Source organism: Lytechinus pictus, chromosome 3, assembly GCF_037042905.1.
Source record: "Lytechinus pictus isolate F3 Inbred chromosome 3, Lp3.0, whole genome shotgun sequence".
Lineage (NCBI taxonomy): Eukaryota > Metazoa > Echinodermata > Echinoidea > Temnopleuroida > Toxopneustidae > Lytechinus > Lytechinus pictus.
Window position 1 is genome coordinate 19,605,693 of NC_087247.1, and position 24,888 is coordinate 19,630,580.

The 24,888-nt window shown below is 37.3% G+C and overlaps 1 protein-coding gene across 1 annotated transcript; it reads left to right on the forward strand.

Annotated features, from left to right (window-relative positions):
• Nucleotides 1-469: 469 nt before the first annotated feature.
• On the forward strand, nucleotides 470-24,888 carry LOC135153807 (prostatic spermine-binding protein-like). Its single transcript, XM_064097966.1, has 3 exons — nucleotides 470-734; nucleotides 24,215-24,325; nucleotides 24,806-24,888. Exons 1-3 carry the CDS (start codon nucleotides 470-472, stop codon nucleotides 24,886-24,888), a joined length of 459 nt encoding a protein of 152 aa, XP_063954036.1.

The window sequence follows — 24,888 nt, forward strand, 5'->3', positions numbered from 1 at the left end:
ACGAATTGGAAATAAACCCATCTCTACTCTCATTCACACTACCACATCATCTAGGCTTCCATTGACTCTGGTCTTTTTACAGTTCCAAAATGTAAAAACAAAGTGGGGGGAGGCAATCATCCATGCAGGGCCCTCACTCTGGAATTTCCTCCCACGAGAGATCTGAGATAGCAAGAGTGTCGAAACATTAGAAATTAAGCTAAAAACTTACCTCTTTAACTAGTTTTATCAATGATTTTCTGTTACTTGTAATTTTTGTTTGCCCTCCCCTCACCTGTGCGCCTTGAGCATCTCTTACGAGATGTATATATGGCGCCCAAAAAGTTGCATATATTATTATTAATATTATTATCATTATCATTATTATTCTTATCATTATCATTATTATCATCATTATCATCATCATCATTATTATTATCATTATTATGATATAGATGTATAGATGAAGATAATGATGATGATGGTGACGATGGACATTGATGTTGATGATTGTGATGAAGAAAATGATGATGGTGGTGGTGATGATGATGATGATAATGATGATGATGGTAATGATGGTAAAAGCGGTGAAAATGATCGTAATGTCGGTGAAAACGATAATGATGGTGATGATGATGATGATGGTGGTGATGGTGGTGGTGGTAATGGTGGTAATGGCGGTGAAAATGATGAAGATGATGATGATGGTGGTGGTAATGATGGTGATGATAGTGATGATGATGATGGTGGTGATGGTGGTGGTGGTAATGATGGTAATGTCGGTGAAAATGATGATGATGATGATGATGGTGGTGGTAATGATGGTGATGATATTGAACGAAAAACATCTTCAGACATGTCACACAATCGGCTGAAAGTTTCTCTTCGTGTTTATTAAATAAGAGAAGTAAATGTGAATGCGGTTGTCATGGTAACTTTCGATTATTTACGATATGATATAGATGACAGCCTTGGTAAAACGGTTCCCAGGTTTTACTAAACCGTCTCTTCAAACTTATTATAGAAAATTTCCTGCCCAGCAGACTCACACGCTGTGCAATCCAGCTGAACTATGACCCCTTTCTCTCCCTTGAACTTCACGCTGATGGAATATATATGAGAATGGAATGATGACGTAAGTTTACAAAACATCATTCAAGCACTTAATGCTCTCAGTCGACATTTGTAAACAGAAATGTATTCTCAACGAAGAACGCCCACAAATAGATATACACACAAAATAGCACGTTGTTTAAGCTTGTCACTCTAACAACAAGTTGTTTAAACTTTTTTTTTGTAATTGCTTAAACTTTTAAACAAATTGTTTACAAGTTTAATCCGCTGTTGTTACAGTGACGGGCTTAAACAACGTGCTTAGAATTTTAAACAGCTTTTTTACCGTGCATGAGTTATATTCCCAGTACGAATTTACACATTGATGTCCACGATCATGCGCTTATTTTATTTTGAAATCATATTTACCAATATATACCTAACGATAGACAAAAGATTGCTTTGATAATTATACAAATAAGTCTTTTAGCAGGTATACCAGGACAGGTAAAATTGAGGCCTTCTCTTTCCAGAAATACAAGCAATAATGATCGTTGATAGTACTTATATAATTCAGATATTTTAGATATTCATTGGTCAAATCATCTATAAACAACTACACACGACCGATTGTATTCCAACAAAAATAATCTTCAGCATATTTGTATATAGTAATAGGCCTGTCTATATACCAATTAAAGATCAACGTACTGCATGTCTCTCAAATAGTTTATTAGAAACGTCGGAAGATTACACATATTTGTAATCATCTTTCAAATTATTAGTTATCTCATTCTTATGTTATATAGAATGGCTTCAATGGGTGAATCAATATACTCTTTCTGAGAAAACGACATTAGTGAATAATGTGATGATGTATTCCTGACTCACTCTACAGTGTAGCATATCTCTGTACTATTGCAATTTATTGTCAGTGTTCATGATTGTCGTCTTATAGTATATCTTTAAATGGCGTCACGAGCTTATTTTTGATTTGCACAAACAAACTATGCTTTTATGTCAATAACACCCGATGATTCTAGTAAAACTGCTATAATTTCACGATGGCTTATTTGGAATCAGGCCAATTCATTCAGACAAAGTAATATCCCAATCTAAGATGGCATAAAGATAGATTGCGCGACAAGTCTTGAATAGTAAATTGCTGCTATATTCCTGAATCAACGTCAATATATATTTTGACCCATTTTCCAAACATGCTTGAGCAGTGGCGTGATCATGCCAGGGGGCTGATGTTGAATCCGTTACCATGAGTTATATCACAATGTTATATCTCATTCGAGAGTGAGCGATGAAATAACATTTCAATAGGGCTGATGTTTCTTTTACGTTGTTCATGATGGCATTCGTCAAATTGTTTTGATATTTTAGGTATGTACAGTTTATGAGAATTATGATACTTGAAAAAAAATAAAACAAGAATATTTATTTTAATTTGTTTATTATTCATTTATTTATTCCATTTTTATATATATATTTTATTTATTTATTTGGTGAAAATTTAGTCATCCCTTAATCGGCCATTTTCACCATTCTTCATGTACATGTGTTATGGTGTAGGCAAGCGCGCTCGAGTTTTCACCTTCGGACCATTCATGTACTTCAGGTAAAGGCCTGGTCACACGTACACCGCCAGAACTTTGCTGGAGCGGTCCTTGAACGGTAGGGAGAGAGGGTCGAATTCCGACAACGCTCGTCACGACGTCACCGGTCCACGAACTTGCGTTTAGCGGTGCCAAACTTTGTCTGGGCGTTGTTGGAGCGGGGGTGAACTATGCGGGAGCGGAAAATTGCCCGCTGCCGCTACTCACCGCTCGCAATATTTTGTGCAGCTCAAAACTTTCGGAACGGTAAGAGGCACCATCAGCGGTGGCCGAGTGTATACGGTGTAGCCTTAACGGTGGCCAACTTCTGTTAAGTTCTGGCGGTGTGACCACTACTTAACCAGTTTATCGATTTGGTGTAGCCATATGAAATGTCAAACATTAATATGCAAAGTTGTTAAAATCAAATGGAAAGTATCTTTAAAATCTTATGATTAGAGTTAAAGAACTTGAATTATAGAATACCTATTATACTGTAGAATGTTCATGTCTCATAATTCATCCTATACCTGTTACAAAGCTCAGCTCCCATTCCTCATATTTTTTACGCGTAAAATTGAATATTTTGAGAAGGTGTTCTACATGACATCACGTGAATTAAGGTCAGTGATGATTAAAGTAAGCATTGAAACTCATAAGGATATGCAGTACTAATGTAGGCGAAAAGGCTAAACATTTTAGACCAAATGACGAAACCATTCAAGAGTGACAAACTAATATCTTGTACATCATCGTGATCAGGAATAAACTGGAAAAGGAAAAGCTATCGCATTTTCTGAAATTAATGTTTATTCTCCAAAGAAGTGCACTCAGGCCATTAACATTTTGATAAAAGTTCAACAACCTGCTCCATCGTCAATCTGCACGATTTTCCACCTATATGACCGTGATTTATTTACATCTCTTCACATACCAAACTTGAATGTCGATTACGCCATTGAGCTGAAACACAAGTTTGAGGAATGTAACACACAAAAAATGAGTGCAAAGCAAACTTACACATAGCAGAAATCTTATACCCCCACAAAAAAAATTGTTTAATTGATTTTCGGATAAATATCAATCGTACGTCGGATTACGCTATTGGTCTCTGGGTAAATGATATACAATGTATACCACGCAATAAGTGACGCAAATTGAAGTACCATTTTGCAGATAAAAAATCATAAGAGTTTGAAGGAAACTGGTATGGATTTTGAGAGTGATTTTCGAGGACTGCAAATTTGTAGGCCTGAATATCTATCGTTAGGGTAAGCTGAAAGACATATAGAGCTAAAACATAATTGTCGACTCCAAGTAGGCAAGAGAAAGAGATTCAGGTTAGTTGAATAAAATTATGAGGGACTCTGAAAAAAGGCATATAGAGTTCGAACATAACAATTGACCATAAAAGGCGAGGCAAGAGATTTAGTCGAGTAAATGAAAGCCAAAATATAATAACTCTATATCTCCCTAATGGATGCGGTTTATCAAGTTCCCTGCTTTTCCTGTTCATAGTATTCACACAAAGCAGTACAAATAAAAGGATGTCGCGTTGTGAATGAACATGATTTTGGCAAGGTTCATTTCATGTTAATAAGATGCCTACAGGCTGGTCATCCATCATAACTATAACTCACATATAGTTACTAACCTCTAATGGACAGGCAAAGTGAAAGACATCCTGAATATCTTCAGGGAGTTGGACAAGAAAGGTATAAAAAGGCCACCTTCTGACATTTCTTACTCTCCTCTCTCTAAAAGACTACGATGAAAACCTATTTGAATCCATTTGCTACTAACCCGAACCCCACCGTCCTCAGAAGCACGCCAACGCAAATCCTAACATTCAAACATGCGTCGTGTTTTCAGTCGAGATTAAACGCAATTCTCAGTGATCCTTGATAGATTATCAAAATGCTTTAGTAATTCATCCCTTGATCAGCAATCGGCAAACGGGTTTGTATGAAAATCATATTAGGCATTGAATTTGCCCTCATCTATAGGGAGTGGATTTTCGTGGAATAACTGTAATTAATCATTGAATTACAATAAAGATATTACTCTTGCAATTTAGGCGTTGTGGCGTGCGCCTGTAATCCAAGCTATGTGGGGAAGTTACAAATTGATGCAGAGGTTCGAGCCCTGGTCACGTCTTTCGGATGGTGACGTTAAAGGTCGGTCCCAGACGTAAATAATCATTTCTGATTGATACACGTCTGACAAAACTCAAATACACACACACGCTTGTAATATATCAGCGTTTTATCGACATTTTCCGGGTCATTCAAGGGTCAATGCTGCAAAGTGATATGTATATAAATTATCTTTAACACTTTTGATAAATTTATATTACGTGTCTTCCATTGAGATATAAACATACCACAATGTAATCGTAGGTATGGGCAATGAGAATTTTTTTTTACTGTGTGAATGATTAGCCATATATGGGGAAATCTGATATAAGCATATAGACAGGTGTGGTGCTAAAAGGGCTTTGATTCCGAGGAGTTCCAAACATGAGAAATAATGTGGAAGAAGAGAAAAATAAGTCATAACATTAACGATTACGAATTTTGTAATAATGTGGCCACTACACTTAATTTTTAATTGGCTGCTGACCGTGTAACCATGGAATTTACTAGAAGTCTTTCATGAACCAAGCCCCAGAAAGGACTGAGAGTAACTTTATTTTAGCTTGAGATTTTCTACCAATTATATCATTGATAACTATCCATTTAAGACTCTTGGTTTACATCTATTCAATCTTAAAAAAAAACGTTATATGTAATAAGAATAAAAGATAATTTATTCATGCTATGTAAATTATGAAAATTACCATCTTAAGATGTATAAAACAATGGCAATGCATATATCTGAATGAAAAATAGAAAATCGAAGTTTCTTTCTTTTCAGAAAATATACGTCGAATGCCTGACATAAAATCGGTCATCCTAAGTCACGGGACAGACATTCATCATATGAATTATTCGTATAAATGAGCAAGATGGAAATGCAATTTCAGTCAATCAAGTACATATCTAACCGCTCAAAACCATTATACAACGACTATAATATATATTCAAAGGAAGACAAAACCCGTAATGAAAGTAAACGAATGACGTACTTGAAAACAAACGCAAAATGAAATCGATTGTCCCTTCTCATGTCAAGAATAAAACATTTTTTTCATTGGAAATCTCTTTATGTTGGGGGGTTCAAAAAGTACATGAACATGTTCTGTACATGGTGTATGTACATGTAGAAGTAAAAATGTATCTCAAGGGAAGTTATTGATCACTGACAAATCAGTAGCGAAATGAGCGGAAATTTTGAGCGGCCAGAAATGGTGTATAGTGCAAAACTCTTGAAATTTTTCTAAAAAATCTGCGAGCGAGGGATGCGAACGAGCAAAAATGTTGATCATTCGAATTAAAAAATCTTATTTGTAATAGATTTTAACATAATACTCATACTTTACCCTTATTCATTTCCTTTTTCTTTCTGTTTCTCAATTTTTTGTAATTTTCATCGTTTTAGATATACACAGTTATAGCCATAGCGTTAGGAAAATATCGACTATTTACAGTATATCTTTTCTACAAATCCCAATAAATCTATAAATGTTAAGTCACATAATCAAAAAGAAATCGGGAAATGTCTTTGAAATTGTTACTCCACGTAAGATGCTATAATGCATGTCATGCACCCTATGATTCTGAGTAGAACATTAATGAGTCACTGTTTAACACTCATCTATCCTAACACTCGCCGAGTCACTGTAAAATGACACACGTACCACTACGATCACGATATCCAGGTCGATGTAAGGTCCATGTAAATACGTAGACGAGGTCGATGATCACTCAAAAGCTCTCGTTTGCTGATTGACTCCCATCAAGGCCCCATAGTATTTGGATTGATTACTGTCTGCTGTGGTATTATTGGGGGACTGGGCGTTGTTAAGGCCGATCGAATCGCGGGGGAGGGTGGAGTTCCTTCGTCATTTTTGTTCGACAAGTTGTCGGATCTCAAAATTTTAGTCGATTCTGATTGGCTGAGAAGCACAATGCCTGTGGTAATTTTTTAAAAAAATACCTGGTCAGAGGAATCGTCGGACGAGTCTTTCCATGAAGCACTGTCCTGATAGCGCATGATTTCACGTTCATTTTTTGAAATTTGTGTGCTCTTCCTAGGTTCAGAAATGTACTTTTGCCTTTACCTGTAAACCTGATCGGAGATCTACACCTGAATATTATCTGACATAAAATTATACAGATTAAGATGAATTATACATTATTTGTGTGTACAAAAATATTTTTAATGTTTGCTTGATTGAATTTTGACCAACATCAGTTTGCTTGAGATTCTAACATAATCAATCATGCTAATTCGAACAAATGTAATTACAAACATAATCTTGCCAACATCAATAAATTAAGGATTACGATATTGTTTCGTCATTTTCAAATGTGATCTTTTTTTAACGAGAGTCAAAAAGCAGCTGACTTTGATTTAGATCTATATATATATATATACTTCATTAATAAAAAGGACTCCATGATTAACAGAGTTATATATTTCAGTACCAATATAAAAATTAAAATTCCATATACGATAACGGAAATCAACTTTGCACATTTCTCTGTAATATAAAAAATGTATGATATTAATTACAAATATTGATCCAAAGCTCCTTAAGCAATCTTTTCAGGATCATATTGAAACAAAATGAGAACCAACCGAATTAATTGTGCTAATGGAATGCATAAAAAATGTGTAATTCAGTCCAAGTGTCCCAGAAAAGACAAGTCAGATGTATAAACCAGTAAACTAGATCACGAGTTCTTTTTTAAAAGAACCCCAAGTTTGACCTTATTTCTCTATTATTAAATTTAAAGCAGTAATGGGTGGAAATGGAACAACAAATAAATGATCAAGGCATGTTTGCAATTTGCAGGAATATAAAGAAACAAACAAGGAGGCCCTCAGAATATAGTAAGACTGTAGTGATTAGTCCTCAGGGACTCTTTTTCTCAAATTGAAACAACCTTTCTACCAAATTGTTAGACGTGAAGCGATGGAAACACGAAAAATCGTGCCTCTCTAACATCTATGTGAAAATTGAAATGATGAGAGTTATAGCATGTTATAAGCGTTGACTGTAATTATACATTTCATTTATTTCGTTACATTTAAGAAATATTATTTAAATTTTATCAATGTCATTTGAAAATCATGTTCCGATCATGCCATATTGAAAAAAAATAGCATTGAAGTAAGATTTACAGTGATGAAAAAATCAATATTCCAATGATGATTTAGGAAAATATAAGATATTTGTTAATAGTAGATTTTGAAAACCCTCTTGATGTTGTACATCTATAATTATATTTGAAGTGTGTTTGTTTCTCAAACCTAAACATTTCCACACTGTAATATGAGTTTTAGGTACGTAATAACAGATGAAGATAAAATGTCATAATTGAATATAGCATTATTTGGTATCACATATTTTTGAAATTTACAAGAGAGCAGTTACCTTATATTTCATTTTAGTAAATAAGAAGTGGTATATAACTTCTGAAGGTTTCTATGGCAAAGAAGAATAGTGTAGTAGGTTTCACGGTACACCATATATCTATCTTGGGCAAGTATTGGTCCTGAATAGGATCACCCAAACTCGACGTTTCGACAAGTGTGTTCTTGTCATCTTCAGTAGAATGTCAAGAACACACTTGTCGAAACGTCGAGTTTGGGTGGTCCTTTTCAGGACCAACACTTGCCCAAGAAAGATACATGGTGTACCGTGAAACCTTTTGCACTAAGAAGCGCTATAGGAAATAACATTTCCAGGAAAGTCTTCGTATGTTCATACATTCGAGGAAGAATATAATCAAAGCAGATAATTCCAATACAATATACAAATGTTATCGTAAATCGATAGAACTACGACTAAGTGTTAATATGATCCCATATGATTAAAATTGAAGAGCAATGCTGATAAATCAGTTACTTGCATTTAAGTGAAATTACCGTGTCAAAACAAAACAATTGATATTCTAAAGAGTCGAATTAGATTATCACAAAAATGAGTCTGTTGTTCAACTTCGGTGTCTACGGGTGCAATTTATATGGAAATAAAGAGGAATTATTATTTCAATAAGCAAAGAGTAAAGAGACAAACAGAAGGCATTATTTTGAGTGTTATGAAACGAAACGTTTTGTTTATTTGACAAGCTTTACAGTCATTATTCCCCCGATTGATTATATGTCATATTGTCGCTTGTGTGATGGAATATTATGCTTTGAAATGATCGAGCTTTAGGAAGCAAATTAGGTGTCATTAGCATGCGAGAAACAACTCGGGGGTAGTCAAAGTGACCTTTTCCCCTAGACGTTAAAACATCACAAAGTGACAGGAGATATCAATTGCGTATCGGGAAAGTACAATCTTGGCAAGAATCAAAGCCCGTTCACTTTCTGAGAATGTCCCGAAATGAGAATAAAAATGAGATTGCATCATAAATAACATATCCTCTTTCTCAAAGGCACGTTTTGTGCACCCAAATTCATCTTATGAGGGTATACTCAAAATCTTTGGGGGGGATGTGAACATGTGCTACATGATACTTATGTAAGATATACCCTAAAATTCAATGTCAGTTATCATCGATTTGGTGTTCCATTGGATGGCTTGATTGATAGGGCAGCCTCATATTATAAAATTCATCTCTAATTGTTGAAATCAAACCAATTTAGTACAAGTATTCTAAGGAGGCAGTTCGTATCGTAGTCATCCTTTTTTCTGTTCTTGAGATATGTCCGATTCTCATGTCACAGATCCATAGAGAAAACCTAAACTTTTGTCTTGAGAGAGAATCTGCTGTCTAACCAGATCTTGTTTCAGGTGTTAAAATGCTCGAAGTGCACCTTTTCAATACCGCAGTGAATTGTGTTATGTCTTCTAGGCCATTTATCGAACTTCTAATATCCACACATCTTCATATCTTCATAAGATAGACTATTTCAAATTGATAACGAAGATATCTTTCAGAGGATGGTGGGTTCCTGGCCTGTTTGGCGTTCCTGTAGGAGATTATTAATCCACTTATTTTGATCGGTATTAAACCCAACAGCATCCAATAGCTTACCCAGCTCTGATAGGCTGCATGCGAGTCTGAGATATCACCATCAAAGTCTAGGTCGAGAATTTCTTCGATTGTAGAGCCAGGATTTCTCTTTCTATGAGGAAAGCAGTTGCCTAAGTTATGTTTGACTTGTCAACCGGTTTTGATACCAGTGAACTTGTCATTCTTCTTGGGAGACTGACAGTCTGTTTTGGAATTAATGATTCTGCAATCCAATGGCAGGTTTCCTCTTACCTTGCCAACAGAGCTGTATTCATCACTGGCATGCAGTCTCCTGTGACTACCCTTTGATAAGGAGTTTCCTTGGGAGTCTGTCCCTTGTTCTTCAAACTGCACATCACTCCTCTTGGCTCTGTAATGTGGCAACATGGTCTTGGTATACACTTCTATGCTGATGACATCCAACTGTATACCTCACTTTTGATCAAAAAGGTAAATATACAGAGGTTCGTGCATCTGCTGTTGTTGGTGCTGCCATTGAGGATTCGATGTTGGATGAAGGTCAACTTCCTGGAGCTTAACAATAAAAAGTGAAGTATCTTGTTCTGTCATCTCCATATATGCGTAATTACACTACTCAAAAAAAGTTAAGGACCACTTTTTAAAACGTACATAAAGATTTTATACAAGGTGTTTTATTTCTGGAAATACCTCAGTACAACTGTCCTAAATGTCCTTAAACACGCTGTAATCAATTTCACGCATGGGTGGTTTCAGTTGTTGCACAATGTCTCTCGCATCACTGCACATCCTGAAAAGTGGGCCCCGAGGGGTATCAGCTACCGACATGAAGTGGTAAAAACGAATGTCTGAGTGTCTTTCAGGCAGTTCAGTAACGAGTGTGACCACCTCCTGCAGCAATAACGGCTTCACAGCGCTGTCTCATGGAGCTGATGAGGCGATTGATGTCTCTGACGTCCAGTGCATCCCATGCAGCCTCCAGAGCCACACCCAGCTGCTGCAGTCCAAGTGGATGGGCTTCGAGCTGGTCGAGACTCCTCCCCATCATGTCCCAGACGTGCTCTATCGGGTTTAAGTCCGGGGACCTCGCTGGCCACTCCATACGCTCAATCCCCTGGCCCTCAAGGAACTCGGTCACCACCCTAGCTCGGTGGGCACGGGCATTGTCATCCATGAAAATGATGTTTTGTCCCACATTTTCTGCAAATGGCACCACTATAGGTTCAAGGACCTCATCCCTGTACCTCACTCCTGTCATTGCTCCCCCTGGGACCACGTAGAGACGAGTACGGTTGGCGTAGGTGATGCCTCCCCACACCATGACGCTGCCTCCCCCATAACGGTCATGTTATGCAATACAGGGGTCTGCAAATCTCTCTCCTGGTCGCCTCCAGACTCTCGAACGTCCATCATTGTGGTCAAGGGAAAATCTGCTCTCATCTGTTAACAGAACTCTACGCCATTGCTGTCTGGTCCATCTGACATGCTCCCGGGCCCAGTTGAGACGAATTCTTCTGTGAGCAGGGTTGAGTGGGACACACTGAGCTGGCCGTCTGGCATGCATATTGGCTCTGTGAAGTCGGTTACGGATTGTTTGAGTGGAAACAATCACTCCAGTTGCTGCAGCGAAGTCATTGTTGAGGCGGCGTGCACTGTGAAAGCGGTTGCGGAGGCTGAGATTCGTCAAGTAGCGATCATCTCTAGGGGTTGTCGAAACTGGTCGGCCACTGCGGGGTCTCTCGGAGTATAGCCCTGTCTCTCGGTGTCTTTGATTTGCTCTGCTAATGACACTGTGTGACACGCCCATCATTCTGGCTACTCTTCGCTGACTGAGGCCAGCTTCCAGCATCCCTAGGGCTCTGGCTACATCTGTTTCACTTAGGTGGTGTCTTGGCATTGCTGTTGTAGGCAAGTTGTTGATTGTACAGACTAAAGACGGAAAATGCTTTGGAAGACACTTGTCTTATGGCCCACTTTTGTACGGGCACATTGCAATGATGCCAGAGACATCATGAAAGAACTGCATGTGTGAAATTGATTTCATTGTGTTTGATGGCATCCTGGACAGCTGTATCTTGGCATTGCTGTTGTCAGCAATTTGTTGATTGTAGAGACTACTTGACGAATCTCAGCCTCCGCAACCGCTTTCACAATGACTTCGCTGCAGCAACTGGAGTGATTGTTTCCACTCAAACAATCCGTAACCGACTTCACAGAGCCAATATGCATGCCAGACGGCCAGCTCAGTGTGTCCCACTCACCCCTGCTCACAGAAGAATTCGTCTCAACTGGGCCCGGGAGCATGTCAGATGGACCAGACAGCAATGGCGTAGAATTCTGTTCACAGATGAGAGCAGATTTTCCCTTGACCACAATGATGGACGTTCGAGAGTCTGGAGGCGACCAGGAGAGAGATTTGCAGACCCCTGTATTGCAGAACATGACCGTTATGGGGGAGGCAGCGTCATGGTGTGGGAGGCATCACCTACGCCAACCGTACTCGTCTCTATGTGGTCCCAGGGGGAGCAATGACAGGAGTGAGGTACAGGGATGAGGTCCTTGAACCTATAGTGGTGCCATTTGCAGAAAATGTGGGACAAAACATCATTTTCATGGATGACAATGCCCGTGCCCACCGAGCTAGGGTGGTGACCGAGTTCCTTGAGGGCCAGGGGATTGAGCGTATGGAGTGGCCAGCGAGGTCCCCGGACTTAAACCCGATAGAGCACGTCTGGGACATGATGGGGAGGAGTCTCGACCAGCTCGAAGCCCATCCACTTGGACTGCAGCAGCTGGGTGTGGCTCTGGAGGCTGCATGGGATGCACTGGACGTCAGAGACATCAATCGTCTCATCAGCTCCATGAGACAGCGCTGTGAAGCCGTTATTGCTGCAGGAGGTGGTCACACTCGTTACTGAACTGCCTGAAAGACACTCAGACATTCGTTTTTACCACTTCATGTCGGTAGCTGATACCCCTCGGGGCCCACTTTTCAGGATGTGCAGTGATGCGAGAGACATTGTGCAACAACTGAAACCACCCATGCGTGAAATTGATTACAGCGTGTTTAAGGACATTTAGGACAGTTGTACTGAGGTATTTCCAGAAATAAAACACCTTGTATAAAATCTTTATGTACGTTTTAAAAAGTGGTCCTTAACTTTTTTTGAGTAGTGTATTATGACTACAACTCCAGTCTTAATAGGTGAGGAAGCTATATATCTCCAGTATGCAAGGCTAGATCTCTTGGCGTAGTCTTTGATATAACAATGAGCATGAAGAAACACACATCACATGTCTGCCAATCTGCACATTACCTGCTCCACAGAATTGCTGAGATCAGACATTGTCTTACATGAGGTGGTGTAGAAAATATCATCCATGACCGGATAACCTCTAGACTGGACTTCTGCAACTGTCTCCATGCTGGTTTACCTTCAACAGGCATCTCTAGCACTTTTTAACCATAGGGCAAACTGTGAAAATTTGTTCTGCATTGGGCAGTGACTGGGCTGGAAATCTTGTTTTGCCCATGTTTTAACCATGGAGCTAATCTGTGTTTAGCCCCATGTTTTTATCATTTCCTCTTCTGTATTCAGTATCGTTCGTCAAATAATCTTCTAAGGCAAGGATTGGATAAAAGCTGTGGTTTTCAGTTATCACTTTGATGGTTGACTTGGGGAAAATGTATCGTTGCCAAATAAATAAATAAATCGGTAATGACCAAAAAAACTAGTAAGTGATCCAGTAATACAGACCCTTTGCATTTATTACCCAAAAAAATTGTTCTTTGGTTAACTGGCATGATTGCAGTTCTGATGGAGCTGAATCAAAGATGTAATTTTTCTACAAGGAACGATGTACTGATACTTATATCCGATTGATAAACTACACTGCGTAAATCATATGTTTAATTGATTATTTGATCTGTTATAAAACATTTTAATATATCTATTTCAAGAAATTTAAGTTCAGCATGATTACACGTTTTCCAACTTCTAAACTCTTCTTTTCTTACGGGTTCATTGAATTTGGTAATTGTCATGATTATAGGATCAGCATCAATGGTTTTATAATGGGCATATCTACTATACCTTGCAAGTATATTACTTTCTATATACAGGTGTGGGTGTGGGAGCATGTGTGTGTATTTTTTCCTGAGTAAAATTAACAGTTGTGGCAAAAGAAGTTTATCAAATGATTCAATCATTGAAGCTTAATATTTGTCTGCCATTGATATTAGTTTTTTAAAGATCTCATATCAAACATATACAAAGCAAGTGGCAGAAAATACAAGAACACAAAAGAAATATCAAAGAACAATAAAATACATATAAAAATTGACTTGAGTATTATATTTAAGGGCCAAACAATTATCATAATGATACAAATGCTATTTGTACCCAAAATAATAAACATGTAGGTGTAATTATCAAATTGTAGCATAATATTGCAAAATATGCATACATTTGCATAATTAGCCGCAAACAGAAATAACAAATTTTCCCAAATGGTACATGTTAGGTATGCAGGATTTTGCAGTATCCATATCGGTGAAAGCGAATATCATAAAAGAATATTGTAGAAATAAGATTATAAATTGTCAATTTGGCAGCCATTTTGTTTATGCAAATTATGTGGTCAAAACATGAAAAATTGGCTTGGGAACCGGTCTTCAGATTCAGCACATTCAAATTGGGTGAAATAGACCGGTTCCCAACTTTTGCCCCAAAATGCTCCTTGAACTCAAGTTCTCCCCATATTGGTCTTGTCTAAATAGGATTTAACAAGCAGTAAAAAGGGATAAATAGGAGAAAGAGTTGAAGAAGGGGGAGGAGGAGGAAAAGAAGGAGAAGGAGGAGTGTGAAGGAGAAGAAGAAGATGAAGAAGGAGAAGAATATAAAGAAGGATAAGAATGAGGAGGAGAAGAAAAAGAAAAAGGAGAAGGAGGGTGAAGAAGAAGATGATGAAGAAGGAGAAGAATATAAAGGAGAAGAAGAAAAATAAAAAGAAGAAGAAAAAAAAGACTGAAAAAGAAGAAGAAGAAGAAGAAGAAAAAGAAGAAGAAGAAGAAGTAGTAGTAGTAGTAGAAGAAGGAGGAGAATATCTGTCAAAAATATGCCTTTGCATCATTTTGTTCGCATTTCTGACCAAATATAATACACACATCCTGTAATGCACCTCCGCCTGTCTCAACATTTTGTGTATAGCAAATCCATTATTGATTTTTTCTTACAGTAACTTTTGTTCTCCAATTTCAAACCTTTCAATTTGAATCAAAAGAAATTCCTTCGGTCTCGAAACAAATTGAAGAGTTATCTAACCTTATCACGTGTTCATACAGCCAGACAACAATGTAATGCGCAGATATCATTAAGCTTTTAGTCGTATCTCTTGAGTATTGAAGCCGCCTTTTTACTCTTCTTGGAGACGAGAAAAATAAATTGATACAAGATTTTTCAAAGACACCCACCTTGAATTGAAACCGGAAAGTCATGTCCATTTCCTCGTTAGTTCAAGACTAAACAAGGCACGCAATGGAACTGACTTGTAACTTGATATTTGATATTTGCCGCATTTCAAAGAGCAATAGAAAATGTGTGCAGGGAACAAATAGATCCCTGTCTTTATTAAAATTTTAGTTTAAAATTGCTTCAGTTTTTATTATTTCATGCCCAAAAGTCAATGTTTACATATTTTTTTATTCATGTAATCCACGATGCATGGAAAATTGATATCTCTTGTACTAAACTCTAATTAAACAAAATGTAAGATCAAGATGAGCGCATGGCCCTGGGAAGCGGGGGTGCTGCGTGTGTTATTTTCCATAGGCATCACCCCCTGGAATTCTGAAAGGTGTGACAAAATGGAGAAATGTAATAGAAACCACCTTTTTTTGCTTGTCAAATTTGTCGGGACTAAAATGACCTTCATTTGGTAATGAAACCCTTTTTTTCTCAAATCTACATAGGCACCCCCAATAAGAGAAATTGTTCCCAGGTGGGCGTTTCATAAAGCTGTTCGTAAGTGATCCTTTCTTGTGGTAAATGATATATTCATTGGCGATGGTTTAGCGCATAAGAAAGGATAACCAGTCGCTCTTAACTTACGAACAGCTTTATGAAACGGCCCCCAGGGCCCTGTCATTTATTGTATTAGATCATTGTGTCATTATAAAAGAGAATTGGTCTACATAGGCCTACGTACCTTTAGATAACGGATTAAAATGATCAACGTGTTACTGAGTTATGTCTCAGAATAAAAGTTTAAAACCAACTACGAATTAAAATATACTAAGCATTATTGGTAAAAACTTCACAAATGATTTTGGTTTAGATGTTCAACAATACAAGTGAGACCTCCCCAAGGATTTTTTTTCAGGTTGTGAAAGCTAGAGAAAAAAAGAAAAAGATGAAAAATGAGTTAAAAAATGAAGAATCTGCCTCGTGTAACTCTATGATACCACTACTGTTCAAATGAGGATAAATGACATCACCTTCATGTCGTCCTGTCTCCTCATAGTTGATCGCCCTGGTATCGTCCCTGAATAAATTTGTGATTTTAACCAAATTTAATTTTGTTTTTAAAGCCCGTAGAAAAAAGGGGTTCTTAATTACAGGGGCCGCAGAACATGACGGGCTGGGTTTAAAAAAAATCATCTTCTTATGATTTTCAATGGATGGTCAGCTCCCACTTTCGGCTTAGCTCCAACGCCCCCCTGCCCCCACTTTGAAAACCGTTCCGCGGTACCTGAAATAAAATATCAACCAAAACGATGCAATATCATGAAGTCATTTTGGTAAGAGAAGAATTGCTAGGGTTGAGTACCTTCTGATAAGCTTTGACAAACTTATCCAATTCCCCCAAATCCGTTAGAGTGGACACGTCGGGTTGTATTTCCTTGTGTACGTACCAGGATAAACTTCCAACAAGAAATCAGGATTATATGTTCGTCGGGGTTTAGTGAAACCGGTATCTAAAACAAATTCAGCAGCTTTGATTAAGTAATAAATGTCTCCGTTGAATCAACTGTGTTCCGATGTTAAACAAACGTATATTCTTCTTTTGTCTGGAAAATGATTTAATAGTGCAAAGGAAATGAATTTATTGTGCTTTCTAAGCAGTCTTGTGAAAGTAGTACTGAACATAAATGTATATATCACTGACTTTGTTCATGTTCTTTTCAACTGACCTATGTATCATCGTCCAGATTATTCGAGGTTATAGAAATTATTACAAGGAACTAAATATATTTATTCCAATCTATACCGTAAAGACATGATGACAAAGCAGTTTCAGCTTTCTCATTATACAATTATGACCGATAATAAAATTCACTATTTTGTTTTTCAAACGTTGAGCCTCATTATTGATTGTTGTTTAGCAACAGCTGTAAACAGATTTAACATCGAAAAATAGTAATTTTCATTAACGATTGACGTAATGATATTAAATTTATAATTATTCATTCTTTAACCGGTAGCTTTGGCCTCTCCTATCTGTGATATTATATTACTTACTCCCACTATTTCCAGGTAACTATTTGTATTTTTATGATCGTTTGAGAGACAGGTGCCAGCTATCCCACAGATAAATCGTTTTATATCTCCTCCCGTTTCTCAGCTACAAATGAATTAATTACCCAGAGATTGAGTGCCATTTACGAAATATGTATATGATCACTCCATTGTTTAAAGTTTCTCTTTGAAGTTACCGCTAGTAATTGGGGAAATGAGGGGGAGTGTATAAGCGCGGACGGTTTAACTGGCTGATAAAAAAAATGATTGATTGATGACACGCGATCGAATGATATGCCGCGTTATTGTCAAATTACATGATCTCTAATTCTGATAACATGATGTCACTTCCTGGAGATCGAGTGAAAAATCTGATATTGTATTGTAAGAGGCTAGAAATAATAAATAGGACTAACTCCAATTCGACGTCAGAGGATGATTTTCAACTTTCAACCAGAAGCCTGAATTAGTGAATTGTGTTTTGGGAGAGAAACTATGGAAACGGCGGATGTTTCTAACAGAGCACAAAGAAATAGGCCCCTTAACCATGTGAACATGATAAGGATGATATACCTTTGCATATGCCCAGGTAACTTTCTGTGTTCGTTCGAAAAATAAGGCTGCTTTGAAAGTATTTTAATGAATTTTGAAAAGTATTTAGGCCAAAGTTATTGTGTTATTTTTCGTCTGGCGTAAATCCGAGCGGTGACCTAATGTTCAGGGGGGGGGGGGGGTGGGGGATATATCGTGTCACCCCCAACTTGAATAGTATGACGTCGCGGATTTATTGGAAGGGGCAAAGTCATTTATTATGTCACTATGCATATCAGTGAATGAGTGATGTAGCCCTTTTGCTAAACAAAGCGTAGCAAATGTCTAGCCCCCCCCCAAAAAAAAAATAGTAATAATAAATAAATGAAAATAAGTAAATAAATTATGAAATCCATATTCTGCTCCTGGAAGCTTACGATAATTATATAGAATTATTATTACTGTTTTATAGAATTATGTATACAGGAAAATTTTGATGAATACTATCACAAAGTTATACTTTGACGGCACATATTTATTATGACAAGCAATGAATGAAAAATGATCCTCTATAAAATACATTCAACTGTTTTTTTTTAATTCAACAGCCCCAAAGCACGGTTATGTTTATTAATGCCTGATGGGACGGGGTTGGCTTTCCATAGAGTGTCTTGTCATTGGTTTCCACTGCCAAAATTGCTCTTTGCCAACCAGATGCAAGGATTTTAGTAGCTTATAACATTATATATGACGAACATTGACACGTCGCTTTATGAAACGCCTCTCTCTCATCTAAAGTAGATATGAACATACTCTCGAAATGTAAAGGATTGAATCTGCCGTTCTTAAGAGAGGAATCAAGTTTTCACTCCTAATTTTAGATTAAACCCACTCATGTTTGAGTAGTCATGACCCCTTCATCTTTTGAACCCCCCCCCCAAAAAAAAAAAAAAAATCGGAAACCCATGCGCGCGGCTCTACACAAAGATCTCTGTTTCTGATCTTAGTCTTACATTCATTTTTGTTGAGATAAATTGGGAAAAGTGAATTTTTGTTCTCATTCCAGAATACACAGTCCCTTATATGACTCGTTGAGAAAGAGAGTGAGTTCAAGTGGCATTTCATTCATCTACATTTAGACATTGTAGAGAGTATATAATTTTTACAGAATATGCTGATCATTGCAATCTTCGAAGTTTTTATGACATTAACACCTTCGGGTAAACTTCCTACAATACCGCAATCACTGTCGAAATTACTCCGACATCAGTAAAGCGTTTCGATGCAGCTATAGTGCTGGAATAATCTATTTAACAACAAAGTGCGGACAGAGGTTGTGGATCTTTTGATGAATAAATGCAAGTTGATTTCGGAGGTTCATTCAAAATGTATTTTCATTATCCTAAAAGGTCCAGAGAAATGCTGTTGATTGTATTCGCAATATCTTTAAAAAATGAAGACATGCGACCATACTTCCTTTTGCAAATGCCATAGTTTTCTTTAATTTTGCGAATTTGAAAATTCCTGGAAATGAGCAAAAAGAACCTTCGTAAAATCACTGTCTCACAGAAAGGCACAGGTCTTTAGGTTTTCCATTTAATGGAGCGTAAGGCATTAAGAAGCATTGGTATATCTATACTTATGTCGCAGCACATCCCATGCCATTTTATCTACAAAATGTCAAGGTAAAATGTTTCTCTAATCAATGATGAATTGTAATGTGTTTCATTGGATCGAAGATGGAGACTGGTACGTGTTTAAGCACGGTAAACATTCACTGTTTTCAATTGCTTTATAACTACACATCTTAAAGCCTTTTGTTAAAAGGTCGTCGATCAAAAGAGACTTTCGAAACAGCAGGAGCATTTTCTTATTGCATCTTAGTTTATAGGAAAAATCTCAACAGAATTATTTTCGATTTCTGAGTAGGTGTTCGTCAAAACCATATATCTGATTATAGCATGAGTGAAAGAGTAGATACCTACTTAACCGTAAATGATAAGCGCATAAATTCTGATATCCAAAGTAATAGCAACCTTTTTAGCATGCAATTCGAAGGATTCTCTCGAAAAGCGGAATATTGTTAATCGTATTACCATGTTCTTTGAGAAAAAGAAGTATTGCGAAATACTCAGTACCTCTAATATCATTAAGCTTATGTACATTGTATGGTAAGCATTATTTTATCAACAGTTCAGGCATAGTGCTTGGTGAAAAGCAATTGCTATAAGATTAGAGTGGTCATAAAACCAAAGTAATGTCATAACTCTTTCAAAAGAACCTCGAAAGCGTACACGAGTTTGACCTCTCGAAAGCGTATACACGAGAGCGACCGTAACTGGATAAGATCATGCATATACTGCTTCCCACCTGATTATATCTCACCAGAATTCTCACCAAATTATATCATGACGAACTTTCGGACGGATTTCCCAATGACCACACAAGACAAGACTAGTCAAAGACATGGAGCACTAATTTCGGACATCTTTATTTCATGGGATATGTCAATTTAATTACAGCGACCTTATATCAGCATCGATTTAACCGACAAAACCAATAACCGGAAAATACGTCACAGGTATGGGAGATGACCCCTAAGCGAGGGACTCACGATGAATGTATATATCTTCATGTTGGATTGATTTTTAATCTAATTATTAGCTTCACTATCAACCGCCAGTGGCGTCAAACAGTGGTCATCATTGAAATTTATATAATTTTGAGGTATTCAGATGAACATTTTGAATGACTTATCTTTGTCAGAATCATCGGTGGGGACATGTTGGATAAGTTTTTAGGTCATTTGTACATTCTAAACTAGTTCCAACACTTCTTAATTTTCCTATTGTTCTTTCCCCCCCAAATCTTTACCAATGAAACTTGTTTGGCATATTTGGGGGTATGGGTACAAGGCCACAACTCCCCCAATCTATACGCCAGATACTCGTATGTCTAAGTCAGTTAACTACCACTTTTGAAATTAAAATATAGAATTAGAAAGTTTATTGATAAGGATACATGCCATACTGCAGTTAGGTCCCTGGTTATACATCTAGATTAGACTATTGTTAAAACAATAGGCCCTTGATATTTTTAAGATTATATATGTTGGTTATTATAAGTCTATTTCTTTATTTTCATCCCTCTACCTTCCCTGGTCAATTTCAATCTATATATTTTCCCGAATTTCTAAAACGTTCAATCTGAAATATCAAGACTGACAGGTGCCCGACTGGCCAATTTCCGCGTTTTGGGGTTTTATCACTTCACAGGAGCAAAAATGTAAATCAATGTTAATTGCCCAGTCAACCCATAGCGAGTATAAAGGATGAGATATCCGAATATTCTGATTAATTCATCGCGGCTTTGATCAGACGGTAATGGCTTGAGGTTGGGTGACCTTGTAAACAAGTTCATTCTTCAAACATATCAGCAAATATTGGAATAGGAATACGCAAATAAAGAATAACGGTCAGGTATACTTTTCAGGCACTGATGTTTGAATAGGAATGAAAAAAACCCAGTCCCATATCAATATATAACTATGTGTGATTTCGATATATTCTAAGGAGCGTGTATACCTTTTTACTCAGTCGTATTTAGATTCAGAAGAAGTCTAACTTTTGAACAATTCAATAAATTCATAACCCAAAAGTAATTTCGATTTATTAAGTGCAATCAAAACCGACCATTTACGGTACTATCGTTGGTGCATCCGCTTTTTGTTGATTTTTTTTCATTTTTCAATCCCTTTCCGCCCTTCTTTCCCTTCATATAAAGTTGTGACATTATCGCCTGTGTAATACGTTTCTCGTTTTGCATTGCCTCAAAGGAAAAATTGTAACATTATGAGAACATCAAAGGAAATAGCTTTACAATCATGTGTCGCTATGGTAACACATTGGTGTGAGTAACGTGCCTACATAACCCGTGCCCCTTGGATGAATATGATTAAAATGGTTGATAAGAAATTAAAAATATTTTTTATCACTAATCTCGATTGAAATCTTTAAAATATATTGCTTATATTTTTATATTCTGCAGAAATGCACCTAGGGCGAGGAGATATCAAAATTATATTTGTGTAGCACGACGTCACACAAATTACACCACCTGTTATTGTATTATTAGTGCAGGATGAGTGATTTGTTATATATACAAACCTGCGCAATGGAAATAATTTTGATCGTCCGCGCTCGTGACCGAGTGAACAAACAAGCCATGGAGAGCGCGGCAACCGACTTTGATTTGATCATACAAGTCCATGATTTGATTGATGATTAAAACCAGTCACTTTCCATGTACGATGCATCCCACTGTCATTTTGTTATCTCATTCACAAAGATGTGGCAAAACTTGCCGACTGTCACGTACCTAGATGCCTCCCAAATTGGCAATCAACCCACTGTAAATGGTTTGGCGATGACTTGTGATTTTGGATTGAACAGGCGTACACACAAATCTGTCCATTAATCAAGGTCTTTTACGTAGCGCGAGGCTTCTATTTTGATTTTTCTCTCTTTTTTTTCTTTTTGAAAACGGAGTTTCAAAACAGCGCTCTGGCGTACTGTGAGCTTTCAATTTTCTCATTTAAATTTCGCCCACACTTCACGTTCATAATTATATATCACACGAATATAATGACAGCACATTTTTTATGACCGAGTCATCGCCTGGGGAGGTAGGAAAGGAGGGGGTGGATTACGCTTTGAAATAGTTGCAGTAGTTCAATCTTTAACACAAAGAAGTCGTAGAGTAAATTTGAAAAAAAAAAAAAACAGTAAAAACTAAAAATAGACACATTCCGCTAGATATTGAACTTTAATTGAAACAATTTTCATTTATTATACATTTTTTAAATCTATAATTAATATTTTTAGGGGAGTCGACATACCATCAATTTCAAAACTTGATGATAATGCAAATACGCCTGCCTACAATACGATTGCAAAAGATTCTTGAAAATGTTAGAATCAAGTAAATGATACTTGTTTGATCAAGGTTTTGAAAATACCCATTATTTCTTATCAATTTATAACAGGTCGCTATACTCATTAGTTTGCTGTCAAAGTAATACGAATGACAACAGATATTAAACTTGTATACTATGTTTAGATTAAAAATTGATATGATAATTAGGTAAATGTCCTTACATCACTTCAAGATACGATTGTGATACATCGCCTGCCGCTCCAGATGGAAATGTATCTCGAGAAGAGAATACAACCCTGCTTTGATATATCAAGTAGCTTGTAGCAAATCACGTTTGCATTTAACGTTACATCTCCACCCATCTGGAATGCACCCATTTCAGTAAATTAGGGGGTAATTAGGAGGTAAATGGTCGTGAATCGGACAACTTCAGAAAAGCCTTTTTCAGCGCTTGAGCTAACAGACTTAAACCGCTTCGTCTCCTAGCAACGGTAAACTACTTCTACTTTTCCGTATGATAAACGACCGGTAGCAATCTTTATTTCATGTTCTCTTTCTCAGAAGACATGCTTGAAATCGAGAGTGCATCTTTGCCTTGTATCCCTGTACCTACCCATGACGGAAGTGCACGCAGATCTCGGAAGCGGAGGACGGTATGAAAGAGCCTATCTCTTTGCCACTTTATGAATGATACTGTCAAAAGAGCTCAATGATGATGATTAAATTATTTGAGATGCGTTTGCGACGTGTTTGTGGAGAGAAGAGGCGAACAATAGCTAGTCCGCTTCGTCATAATTCAAATTTTAAATCCGATTACATTTCCATAATTCATTAAACGAACGTGAAAAAGAACATTTCCATATCTGATTATGTAACTGAAACTAACTACCATGGGTAAATTTATTAGGTTGTGACGGATTCCAAGCCTAGAAAAACAAGTTTCAATATTAAAATGGTTAAGCTTTAAACAACAGTTGTGAGTTAGTGTGTACTTTCCAAAAGGTTAGTTGGACTAATAAAGTCAATTGTAGACCATGGTACTCAATGTATCACTTATTAATTCTGACTATTCATGCGATGTTATTTACAAACAATAGGAGTAAAATCACTCGGCTCAATCATATAATTATCAATTCATCAACCACTAATAATACAGATTGGGGGCTGCCGGAACAGTGGTCTACCATTATTTAGCATCAACCAAGTACCAAAGTCAGGGATCTTTCCAAGACGGATCACCAAGACATAATAAGATATTTCATGACATTTGCTCCGGCGACAAATGCTCCGATAGCAAATCTGCACAGCCTAATCTCCCAAACTGTATAAATTCTCATTCTTATCCTTACATTATTCTCAACCAAAAAAACTCTATTACAATCTTAACTCTAACCCTATGTCCTCTGAGATATTAAGACCAGAGAATTTGTCGCAGAAGCAACTGTCGTGTTACTATATAGGATGATCCTAAACCGTATATCAGACCTTTCATATATAGATCCATTACTTAGAGACTCTCAGAATGGCTTCCGACAGGAACAATCAACTAGAGGTAAGATCCTGGCACTTTGGAGAATATTTGAAGGAGAAAGAGGTATGAACCTTTCTGTAATTATCATTTTGATTGACTTCAAGAAGGCCCTCAATAATATCCACCGATGGAAACACCTTGAGATTCCTGAGAAATTGGTTCAGGCAATCAGTGCCATTATACTCCTGGACACGTGCTAAAGTCTGTACGCCTGATGGAGAGATGGAGTACTTTAACACACCGACTGGGATACTTCAAGGAGACACACTTGCACCTTTTTTTATTTATCATAACCATTGACTAAGCTTTGAGGCCTGCCATTAAAGGAAAGGAGGGGTTCTTGGGTTTACATTGGTGTCCCGTCAAATCCGTCGGGTTTCTCCTGTAATGGTCAATGATTTTGACTTCGCTGACGATATTGCTTCGATAACAGACACGGCTGAGAAGGGTAGGGGACTGCTAATGGCAGTATAGAATGGAAGTGCAAGACGATTGGTCTACAGCTCAATCCCAAGAATACAAATACAACCTTCGATGGTGCAGTTCTTGAGGTGCAGATCGACGATTGCATCGACAGACCAGGACATCAGGATTGGACGTGCCCTCGCATGGAATGCATTGCATAG